We start from the raw sequence: 12886 nt of genomic DNA on the forward strand, positions 1-12886 counted from the left end.
ACTCTTAATTTTAGGTCCCTGCTTTTTTCCATCTCTTGCCAGATCCAACTAGTGTTGTCACTTTGTAACCCTGCAAATGTTTTTATGTTTGTGTGTGTGTGCTTAACATTTATGCACATATGTTCAATAAAAACATATCATACAGTTGTTCTGCAGGAACTCTTTCTATAATAAATACAGTTGCATTCTATTTGATTGCTGATAGTATTCCATGGTATGCATATAGGATAGTTACATTTAACCCTTCTATGGAAGTACATATGAGTTGATTTCAGTTCTGCAATTGGAATTATTCAGTCAACATACTTTTACACATATAAATTTAACTAAGTACTTATTAAGAAGTAGAATTTCTAGGGCACTGGAAGTGAATGTTCTTTTATTTTAATAGCTATTGCCCAATTGCCTTCTAAGGTAGTTCTTTACAACTTAAATTTCTACTATCAGAATATAAGAGTGCCTGTTTGCTCACACCTGTATCAATGATTGGTATTATTTCAGGGAGGGGAGCTGGTGTTGTGGTTCAGCGGTAGAACACTTGCCTAGCAAGTGTGAGGCCCTGGGTTCGATCCTCAGCACCACATAAAAATAAGTAAAATAAAGGTTTTGTGTCCAACTACAATGAAAAAATATTTTTAAAAATTGGTATTATATAACCATTTTAGTTTTTTTTTCTTATTTCATAACTGTTTCAGTTAGCATTTATCTGATTACTACTGAAGTTGAGCATTTTTAATGTTTTTGGCTCTTTTTCTTTCCACTGTTTGTAAATTGCCTATTTATACTCTACCCACTTTTATTTAGGCTGCTTTTGTTTCTGTTTTGATTTATGGTTCTTCATAAGTCTTTTTCAGTTATCTTTGCTAATGTATGTTGCATATATTTTCTCCATAGGGTGGGTAAACTCTTTATGGAACAAAACATAATCCTGAGCCATTTTGGTTGCATATTTTTCCACATCTGTTTTCTTGTATGTGTTCCTTTTTTTCTATTCCATTTCTATCATAATTGGCATTATTCTTCCTTTAAATGTTTGGCACATCCACCGGTGGAGCCATCTGGGCCTAAAATTTTCTTTGTTGGAAGGTATTTAATTACAGTTGCAATTTCTTTTAATAGTTCATAAAACTATTCATATTTTCTATTTATTTTGTGCCAGTGCTAGCAAGTTCTGTTTTTCTAGGAATTAGTCTGTTCATCTAACCAATTAGCAAATATGTAGTGAAATCCTTTTAATCTTTTTAATGTTTGTAGGATTTGTAGTGATGTTCCATTTTTTATTTCTGATATCACTTAACATTAGTGCTTTTTCTCATTTTTTATTACTCATATCAGGGATATTTGTTTTAATTTTCTCAAAGAACTATGTTTTATTAATCCTCCTCAGTGAACTTGGATTTTACTGGATTCTTAATCATTTTACTGGGTATAGAATTCTGGCTTGGTAATTATTTTCTTTCAGCTTTTTGAAGATAGCATTCTGTTGTTTTCTGGCTTCCATTATTCTCTTTCAGAGTTAGCTCACTTTGAAAGTAATTGTCTTTTCTGTGAGTAATTTTAACTTTTTTTTGTACTTGATTTTCTACAAGTTAAATAAGATATGCTTATCTGTAATTTTCTGCCTTTTTTATTCAGAGTATGAGTTTTCATTTTGTGACTTTTTACATACATAAATTGTCCATGGTTATGAAATGGAATTGCTCTATTATTTGGTAATGGCTTTTGTTCATTTTGTGTGGCAAAGACCTTGCCACTCTCTGCTCTCAGATATTTAAAAAAATTCTATTTGGGTTTTTTTATGAAATTAGTTTTGGAGATCCAAATTGTTTTTAGTGTTGTATCTCCAAATTGATTATTAATTATCCTAGCAGAACTTATGAAATTCTTTTAATTTAGCCATTTATTTTAAATACTTCTTTTTATATGTTAATTTCTTATATGTAATAGTAGATCTTCTAGGAACACCTATTTGATGTCTGTTGCTGCTTCTATCTAAAAGGAATATGCTTTAATTATATTTTATTTAATCTGTATTCTTCATCAATCTTTCAGGGCAACACCCATGTTTTTCATGTAAGGTGTCTGGTAAAGATGTGAAACGTTGTTCTGTTGGTACTTGTGGGAAGTTTTATCATGAAGCCTGTGTCCGCAAATTCCCCACTGCCATCTTTGAATCAAAAGGATTCCGCTGCCCCCAGCACTGCTGCTCTGCCTGCTCTATGGAGAAAGATATCCACAAAGCGAGTAAAGGTAACACTGCTGAAGAAGGACACAACAATTTTTTTGTTTAAAGTGCAGTGGCAAATAATCTATTAAGCACATTAACAAACAACATTGAATATTGTCCCTGTGTGTATCTCTAGGCATAAAAACTCAACCCAATCAGCCAGGCGCCCTGGCGCCCACCTGTAATCCTAGTAGCTCAGGAGGCTAAGGCAGAAGGATCATGAGTTCAAAGCTAGCCTCAGCAACTTAGTGAGGCTCTAAGGGCTGGGGATGTGGCTCAGTGGTTAAGGACCCCTGAGTTCAATCCACAGTACCCCCCCTCCACCAAAAAAAAAAAAAAAAAAAACCTCAACACAATCAGCAACATGTTAAATGGAAATAAAATTGCCAATTCAGACCATGAGAAGAAAATTCCATATGTTCAAAACTACCCTGAAAATCCCTTATACAAGTGCCAGATTGCATATCACCATCTTTCTAACATTAGAACTAAATTTTTTTTTCTTTGAACACTTCTTTTATGATGATTAGGCTTGTATTTAAGGGCCATATAGCATAGGAATGAGAGAGCAAGCCTAGTGAAGGAAAATATTTACTATTCCAATCACTGGTGTCATGTGGGAACCCAAACAGCCTAATTACAAAAGTCTCATTTCATATCCAGCCAATGCTTTGTTGTACAGATTCTTTGTTGACCTGTCTTTAAACAGGACGCATGATAAGATGTTTGAGATGTCCAGTTGCCTATCACTCTGGAGATGCTTGCATTGCTGCTGGAAGCATATTTGTATCCTCCTACATTCTCATCTGTAGTAATCATTCCAAACGGAGCAGTAATTCTTCTTCTGCTGTAAATGTAGGCTTTTGTTTCGTTTGTGCCAGAGGTGAGTGTCAGTCCTTTTTCTTTATTTATTTTTAATCTGTTGGCATATTTCTCCATTAAAATGGGTCTCAGCATTGGGAGAAAACTCAGGCCACCTAGTACAATCTCCTCCCAGTTCCAAATTCCATTTTATTATGTCCCTGAGAGAGATGAACATTCTAGCAACTAAGTCCCTTTTACAGTGTTAGACATCCAAATTGTTAAAAGAGTATGAATTCTTCAATAAGCCAAAATCTGCATGTGAGAAAATATCTTAGAAGTACAGATAAATTCTTAGTTTTTTATTTGGTTAATATTTCTATTAATCAAAAGATTAATCTGTTCCCTTCCACAAATAAATTTTCTATTCCAAGTAAATACGTCCCATGTCATCTTCTTCAATCCAGATTTTTAACTGATTGAGACTTCACTTGGAAGGCAAAACTAGCACATTTATTTTTTGATTGTTTATGTTGTATTTTATAATGTTTTGGTCTGGCATTGAGAAGGCCTGATGGGACACAGCCAAGACAACATATGTGGTGGCTTAGTTAAGAGCCAGCAATGCAAGCTTTCTCATTTGCCAGCTGTTAATACTTAAGTATGCCAAAAGATTGATCAATTGAAATAATATTGTGACCTGGGGGTTGGGAGGTTGGTCAGTGAACTTGAGTTCTCCTGGAACACATAAAATAGAACTTCTTTAGTTTGGCTGTACTATGCAGTATCCAGCTTTGTATGATAGGGAAACTTCTTGTTTGTAATTAGTAAACATTATAGCCCCCAGTACTGGTTTTGTTGTATTTTTAATATAAGTGCTAAGTATTCTGAACGTCCCTCTGTGTGAAATATTTGAAAGTACACTAAGGTAAATCAGTACTGTTTGATTATGTACTATATTAAAGATGAAAGCATATTTTTGGTTTTGTTTTAAGGAGAGTTAATTTGGTGACAATACTATATAAATATTTTTAAAGTAGGATTTAGATTGCATAATAGATCTTAGGTTGTCTTGATTTTGTTTCTTTTATTTAAAAAATATAACTTAGAGTAAATAGGTAGACAGTGAAAGATTAAGTGGTCCTTTGTGTAGTAGCCTGCTGGTTAGTGGTACATATGGCTGGCTAGCTGCCATTGGAGTAGAAACATTGTTTTTCTTTACTATTTACTAGCCAGTTAAAGTATGTCCTGCTCTAAAACCTGGCTGCTACATGGAGGAGGAGGGCTAAGATTGTTTCATGCCACATTGTAACAGGTGACAGAAAGGATTTAAGTGGGCAAATAAAAAATTAAAAACCATCATTAATGCCTTTCTCATTTTCATTCCTCCACAAAGAACATAAAGATAGGAAAGAATTATTGAATTATCAGTTGAGTGCCTAGCTTTAAAGACTTTCAGATGAGTGGCAGTGACAACATAGTCTCTTTTTTAAAAAACATAGTCTCTTATTAATTTTCAAACCTTTTCTATTTTACCATTCTAAGGTGCTCTTACTGGCAATGAATAAGGAAATATAATTTAGCCAACATTTTAAGCCTCAATTTTATAACTATTATAAACTTGCTTATTTTGGGGTATATTCTGAATTCAATGCCATCAGTATATTCAACAATATTTTCTTTTGCTGTTTCATTCAATAATTGGGAAATCTTTTAAACAGGTATTTTTAATTTAGGATAGATAGAAAATGGTCCACTTATAAAAACTCTAGCCATTGTATTAAATTTAACATATACTTTGATTAAAAGCTTGAGACTAATGTAGATGAGGGCAAAAACCATATGTTAAGAACAAAATCTGGGGCTGGGGTTGTGGCTCAGCAGTAGAGCACTTAACTATCACATATGAGGTCCTGGGTTTGATCCTTAGCACCACATAAAAATAAATAAATAAAATAAAGGTATTGTGTCCAACTACAACTAAAAAATAAATATTAAGAAATATCTTAAGAACAAAATCTGTATTTATATCTTATCAGTTTGGCAAATATTCTGATTTACTATATTTAAATGCCTATTTAAGAAAGGTTATTTAGTTCTCAGATATTTTAACTTTTGAAACTTTGTGTAATCAACAGAAATCATCTTCATTTTCCTTTCCAGCACTTAGCAAAATTTTATTTTAAATATGTTAGATATTGGGATTGGAGAATGCTTAAAAGTCTTTCAGAAGTAAATAATATGTGTTCTTTTATAAGTATTGATTATGAGAAAGGTCACTCTTTTAAGAGACCTAACTTTTATAAGATCATACACAAAAAGATACATTTTAATCATTTATATTTGGTATTAGAAAACTTAGCTTATTTTACTTCTTTCCTCATACAGAATTAGAATTCTTCACTCCTCATAAAGGATCTTTTTTTTTTTAAGTTCTTGGCTATTGGGTATCTAAAGTCACTATTTCAATTGTTGTTGTTTGGTTTGGTTTGGTTTGGTTTGGTACTAGGGATTGAACCCAGGGGTGCTTAACCACTGAGCTACATTCCCAGCCATTTTTATCTTTTGAGTCAAGGTCTCACTAAGTTGCTTAGGACCTAAGTTGCTGAGGCTGGCCTCAAACTTGCAGTCCTCCTGCATCAGCCTCCCAAATTGCTGGGATTGCATGTGCCACTATGTCCAGCTAAGTTAGTTCTTAATGTCTTAATGTCCAAAATGTCTAGAAGTAGATTGAGAGATTTCAAGATTTGGAGGTATAGTTACATTCATAAACAGAGTCACTTGAGGTGCTATAAGAGAAACTGAGACATTTTTCAATGTAGTTTGTGTCTACCTTTTCTATTCATCTAGAGAATGGTTATGAAAGTTACTTAACATTCTGTGCCTTTCTTTGAAATGGTAATTTAAAAGCACCAAAGGTTTTCATTTTAATAGGAGTAATAGCAATTTATTTTGCATATGTAAATCAAACTCTAGTAAACACTATTTGAAAGTCTTTGCACAATTGCCCTGAGAAGTTATTTCCCCATTTATGTGGATGAGAACACTGAAGCCCAGATGAGATCATTTGCCCAAGGTCACACTGGTGTTAGCATTTATACCTGATCTTCCATATTTCAAAGCCTATGACTTTTTTATACTATACCACCTCCCTCAATTAAAAGTGTGAAATTTATTTCGACATTATATAACTTTTCTTAGGAGATTCTTATGTTATTAGCAATTTCAAGTTCCATTCTATTGTCTGGTTCCGAGACATTTCTTGAATCTATCTCAGTGAAGGGCATCAAATGAAGATAACATCCACAGGAAAAAGTAAATGGTAACCCTTTTAAAAACAAAACTCTTTCTCCCTCTCAAAATTATTTCTAAGTGAAATTGCTTTTGTGATTTGTGTTCAAAAGTCCTAGATCATTATAAACTGACTGGTAACTAAGGTAAAGCAGTTTTCCTTGCTGTCATTGTCCCTGGTTCATGGTGGCTTATAACTACATTATGAACACAACTGGGGAAGGGGCAGGGAGGGACAGAAGAGGGAATCATAGATGGGTTACAGTGATCTTGTGTTTTTAAAATCATGTACCATATTGGTGGAGAAAAATTTCATTACCTGGCAGAGAAAGCTAGAATGAAGTATACCTTAAGTTCTGCTTGACATATTGAAGGTAGATCAGGATTTATGTTATGTAGATGATCCTTATTTCTTGCTAATTGACATGTCATTTCATTCTCTGGGTTGTTATCAAGTACTTCTAAATGTTAAGGAATGTAGCTTTGTTTTCCTCGGGGAGTTTTCATTATGATACTAAATGCCATGTGTGTATCTTGAACTTATTTGGACCTTTCTTCTGCAGTCTAGGGGTTTCTATAACAGAGATAAGGTTTTGAGTAGCTCTATTCCCCTTTAATAACTACAAAAGGCTTTCTGTCAGACCTTTTTTCTTTTCCTTTTTCTTCTTCTTCTTCTTCTTCTTCTTCTTTTTTTTTTTTTTTCATATTCTTCCTTAGCCCCAACTTGGCATAGCTGCAAAATAGGTATTGTTTTTTTTTTTTTTTTCTTCATGGAATCATGGGTAGTTTCATTGGAGCTCATCTCTTTCTGTTTGTTTTGTATAGGGCTGATAGTTCAGGACCATTCAGACCCCATGTTCAGTTCATATGCCTATAAGTCCCACTACCTACTGAATGAATCAAATCGTGCTGAGTTGATGAAATTACCTATGATTCCTTCTTCGTCAGCTTCCAAAAAGAAATGTGAGAAAGGTAATAATCAAAATAGTTTATCTCTTGTTTTTATTTTTGCATTTCCTATTTTTCTCTTTTTAAATGAAGGGGGGAAATGTATGCTTGTCAAGCACCCCATCTGTTGCTTTTGGTAAATTCTGCCTTGGTGGTTGTGACTGTGTCTTCATTGGCTGCAAAATTATTAAAAAGGGCTTAAAATAATTCCATTATTACAAACTTTTACTTTAATCCTTGAATAAGTTTTCACACATTCCATATATGTTAGGTTATTAAAATAGAAAGACTAGGATTTTGTTCAATATAAAATAATATTTTAAGGATTCTTTCTCTAATTTCTGATACATGTAGATCTATCATTCCCGGTAGAAGAGAATAGACATGATGTAATTTGTTACTGTCAACTAAATAACAACATAGGTTATTAAAAGAAGGAAAACAAGATGCAGATTCTTAAAACTTTGATTTTAGAATAAGTCTGTCATTTTGTTTCTTAATTTTTGCTAGGATGCTATGAAAACTAGTTGCCCTTATCTTAGGACACATTAGGAAGCTGGGATTGGGGGAATACCTCAAATACTGGATATTGAGTTGCTGATGGATAATTCATTCACAGAAAACCAAGAGCTAAATGTACATGTAAATATACACATGAATTTGTATGTGTGTATACATTTATATATCTCTCCCAGTTAATTTCATCTATGGAAGAAGACTTTATCTATGTTTAGCTTTCCATAGCATACTTGCAACAAAAGGAAAAAGTGATTGAACAATAATGTATTATTTGAGGAGTTTCTGTCTCAGGGGGAAAAAAAAGTCAATGAACTTGGAAGGTGAAGGCCTTCTGTATACATTCCCATTACGATCTGGGGGCCAGGTTTAGTATTTTTTAAAAAGAAAAGAAAAACAGAAATTCATTCATAACTATATATACTAAGTATGTGTGTGTGTGTATACACACACACATACTAAATATATTTGAAATGGGCTCCCCCACCCCTGTTCTTTATGTTGTTTGATTTATCTTTGCTGTTTGTCAGATATCTAAAGTGGCAACTCATAACTAAAAGAAAGTATAAATAAGTTAATTAGAACTATTGAAAAAGTGTTGGCTTTTTGTTTGTTTTCTGTTGAAGTCAGATATCACCTTATTGGTGATACTGCCTGCTTCCCAAACAAAGATAAACACAGGTCTGACTTACTCCAAATGCAATAAAATTAGTCCATCTGAGGCATGTTAGGAAATGCTTCATTTCCCTGCTGGTGCCTACATAAAATTAGATTAATTCAGTTGTTACTTTGTTTTCAGCACTCAATATTAACCTTTACATGAACCGAAATTATTTTGAGCCCTCTGCTTAATTTGAACTACATCTTATTTATCTTGCATTCTAAAGCAGTTTTCTTGCATAGCACCAAGGCAGATCATTCATATTTTAATTTTTTCTATTTCCCTATGTATTTTTAACATTTTTATCATGATGATTTTCACTGATGATTCTGGCTCTGTATTTCCTCTGAAATAGGACTTAAAATTTAGGAAAATTCCATAAAAATAAGAAGCCTGACTTTTCCACATCAATGCTAATAATCACCTGTCCTCTAAAGCTGTTTGCAAAGACAATTCTCCCTATCAGTCATTCTTTTCCAATGGCAAAATGAATAAACTCATTTTACTTTAAACTTACAGAATTCCATACCTAGGCTTAGAGCATTCAGGAAGCTAATCTCTAGGCTGATGAATTGACCCAATTAATCTATATTTAGATCTGCAGTCAAAGGAAAAATCCTGATGATTTAAGTAAAAGTTTTTAAGCAGAGGAAATATAGTAATTTAATTCATCACTAGTTATTTATGGATTTTCTTTTTGTTTTCATGTTAATCAGAAGTTTGAAAGTCTGTTCAGGAAGACAAGATTTTCTGGAAAACTTGATAGCACACCCTCAAAAGGTTGGAGCATGTAAATCAAGTTATTATAGAGGGCTCTTAACCTTTTGCTTATGAGACTTTAAACTCAGTATACTCATGGGCTATAGATCTAATTTTCCAATGGAAAGATTTTTTTTCTCAATAAATGTCTATTATATTCATCTTCAGTGGTTAACAACCTTTTCATTCACTTGTTGAAATGTATATTAGAAATACCTAATCTCATTTCTTTGTATTTAATTTTTTTCTTTTGCTACACCTGTTTTGGTATCAATTCAAAGATCATTTTGTGTATCCAAAAGAAAAGGGTTTTAATAAGGACTTGACAGGATGTCCTTGCATATGGTACTTCATTCTACACTGAAAATCAGTTCTGTGCTATAAAGCAGTGGTTCTCAATAATTTTAAGTTAGAAAAAAATTGTGTAAACAAAATTTTTTAATTATTTTGGAAAATCTAATAATCACATGTAAAATAAGGGTGCATGAGTTTATGTTTTGCTATGATTTTAACACTGTAATAATACTCCTTATTGGAATCAGAATCTTTTGTTAGCAGTTATACATCTCTTTACTTAATGAAAATCATAGAAATTGTTAATTTTGAAATGCAGGTTTTTTTGGTTGATACAATATTCGAAAACATGGGTTTATGAGAAAGGGAAGGGAATCCTTGGTGATGAAAAGTTGCAAACCACTGCTATGCTGCCCGTATGATTTTCTTTATCTTTACTGCTAAGGTAATGATACTGATGACCAATTTGAGAATCCATATTCCTTTGCTATTTTGTATTCTTTTACAGAAAGCAAAAGTACTGATCAACCAATTGGCTATTTTCACTCTTGTTAATTTTATTGTAAAGGGATTTAGTTAAGTGTGCACTGGATTAAAATAGAAAGATGACTATTGCTTTCTTGCCTGGCTCTGAAGAAAAAAAAGAAAATGGCTACTCATTTATTTGAAAAACTTGTTCCCAAATCTATTCAGTCTAAACATTTTATGTATCTCTCTCATCATATATAAAAGGGTCTTAGCTTGCTAAACTCATACCTCAATAGCTCACATTTTAGCAAAGTCAAGATATTATTATATTAATGAAACTCTAAGCTTCTAGTCACTGAAACCCTAAAAAAAAAAAAGTAAATATTTTCATGGTTTCCTATTTTAATCCATCGCTATAGATATGACTCAATCCCTTTGTTATTTCCCAATTTAAATCAAATTTAATGCACTTAAAAGATAACTTTCTCCTTTCTTTTTCTGTTTCCTCTTTTCCCAGTTATTAAGACTGTTTATTTGTTTCAAGGTGGAAGATTGCTCTGCTGTGAATCGTGCCCAGCTTCCTTCCACCCAGAATGCCTGAGCATAGAAATGCCAGAAGGCTGCTGGAATTGTGATGACTGTAAAGCTGGCAAGAAACTACATTACAAGCAGATTGTTTGGGTCAAATTGGGCAATTACAGGCAAGTTTTCCAAGGGCAAAGAGGAAGTTTTCCGTCAGTGTTCAGACCAGGTTTATTATTTGGATGCAGAGTAGCTAGGAGATGGGCAGAGCAGCATAGACCTACCTCTTCTAAAAACAAAAAGGGAAACAGGTTTTCAGTCTGAATTTTTAGAGGGTTGGAAAGATTATGTTGTTGGAGTTCTTTTGGTTTTTTTGTTTTTGTTGTTTTTAAGATTTGTTGATTGACTTGCTTTTAGATTCTGAAAATTATCTTATACTAATAAGATCAAGAATTTATATGCTGAATGAAATAGCTCTCTTTGCCCCTGAATCTGGCCCATTTTTTTCTAGCTAGAAGCCCTAACCTGTGTCTAGAGAGCTTTTTATAAGTTAAAAAGAGATTTATTTCAGTAAGGACCTTTAGTAGTTTTTTTATTTGTTTGTTTGTTGTGGCGCTGGGGATTGAACTCTGGGCCTTGAGCATGCAAGGCAAACGCTCTACCAACTGAGCTATATCCCCAGCCCAGAATCTTTAGTTCTTAAGTGAATGAAATAAGAAGTATATGTGATTGACATTATTTTAATAAAACTTTTCCTTTGGGGCTTGGGCTATAGTTCAGTGGTAGAGTGCCTGCCTTGTAGGTGTGAGGCACTGGGTTTGATCCTCAGCACCACATAAAAATAAATAAATAAATAAAGACATTAAAAAAAAAACAAACAAACTTTTCCTTTAAGGCTTTAAGCAGCCTTCATTAAATACATATGCATACATTTTTTTAAATTCTGCACTTTGAGGCATATATTTATTATTTTTCAAAGAAAATAGAAACTAGTCAGGTTAACACAAAAGAGTTGTGCTTTTCAATTAGAATCCTAAGCTACATATATTTCTATAGAATTTCAGCCATATTGTAATTTTGTTTAGGTAAGAGCTATACTGTTTTGTTTTAAATATGCTGTTTGTTTACTTACTTATTTCAAATTTTCATTTTTATTTAGGATCAGGGACATTAAAGTCATAAAGGCCCCTCCCCTCTTTTTCCCCCCAAAAATATGACAAGAAACTTCTAAGACCTAAAAAATATTTTTAATAGTTTGAATATTTAAATAAGTTTATACCATATAACAAAAGATGTCATAAAGTTTTAAAAGGCAAACCAAGGGAAAATATTTTTTGGTCCATATTCTATAGGAAAAAATGAATGTCTCAACAGAAAAAGAGGCAAAGAAGAAAATAAACCAGTTGCAGAAGAATAGCAAATAGAAAATAATCCCAGGAAAAATGCTCAGATTTACCAAAAATAAATACACAATAAAACTTTTTTTTTTCAATTAAAAGATTGACAAAGATTTAAAAGATTACTAATTTTATGGCCATTGAGGGCATGGGGAAATAATTGCCTCTTGGAGGACAGTCTGGTATCATATATCAAAACAGTAACTGGGCGGAGGTTGTGGCATCTACATCTAAAAATATATATACTTAAGAAAACTATAACTATAACTAATATCCACCTCAAGGAATTTATCTAAAGAAAAAAATGAAAGCAGGCAAAACATTTATTTAATGGTATGTTCACTGTAATTATTTCTAACTGTAAAATTTTGAAATAACCTAAATGCTTAATTATTAATAAGGGATTTGTCAAATAAAGTATATCCATATTGTAGGATAACATGAAAGCAATAAAGGATAATGCAGGTGTATATAAGAACATGGGAACATATCTGTGATATATAGTTGTTTAAAATGCATATTAAGTATATGTAGTTTGTTTCTGCATTTTATGCATTTTTTTTCTTTTCTCGGGACAGGGTCTCCATATGTTGCCCAGGCTGTCCACAGACTCCTGGGCTCAAGCAGTTGTCCTGTCTTAGGCTACCAAGTAGCTGGGACTAGTTACTTGCCACTGTGCCTGGCCTTATTTATATAATTTTTGAAAAGTGTAGCTCTGGATACATGTGTTTTTAATACTTAGAAAGAAGTAGCATCTAATGTTAATAGGTTCAGGGATAAGATTACAAAAGGAGACATTTTTACTTTTCTCTTATACATTTCTGCATCATTTTAATTTTAAAAAATTTAATAATTGTATGTAATACTTGTACATATTTCTGGTCTATAACACGATGTTTTGAAATACTTTAGTTTTTGAAAGACGCACATGCTATTTTCATAATTATGTATGTGTGTGTGTGTATGTGTGTGTATAGGCCCCATTTTCTGATCTTTAGCTTC

At 32.7% G+C, this 12886-nt stretch overlaps 1 protein-coding gene across 6 annotated transcripts in view; it reads left to right on the forward strand.

Moving 5' to 3' along the window:
- Nsd3 (nuclear receptor binding SET domain protein 3) overlaps window positions 1-12886 on the forward strand; it is a 111847-nt gene that overhangs the window by 80462 nt on the left and 18499 nt on the right. For 3 of the 6 annotated variants that reach the window (XM_076853866.1, XM_076853871.1, XM_076853868.1), the window contains exons 13-16: window positions 2053-2250; window positions 2937-3110; window positions 7145-7291; window positions 10483-10666. In XM_076853866.1, the coding sequence (XP_076709981.1) occupies window positions 2053-2250; window positions 2937-3110; window positions 7145-7291; window positions 10483-10666 (703 nt within the window). The remainder of the gene's footprint in view (window positions 1-2052; window positions 2251-2936; window positions 3111-7144; window positions 7292-10482; window positions 10667-12886) is intronic. The other 3 variants (XM_076853867.1, XM_076853869.1, XM_076853870.1) reach the window with 2 other exon arrangements.

Source organism: Callospermophilus lateralis, chromosome 4 (genome assembly GCF_048772815.1).
Source record: "Callospermophilus lateralis isolate mCalLat2 chromosome 4, mCalLat2.hap1, whole genome shotgun sequence".
In the NCBI taxonomy this organism is placed as follows: Eukaryota; Metazoa; Chordata; class Mammalia; order Rodentia; family Sciuridae; genus Callospermophilus; species Callospermophilus lateralis.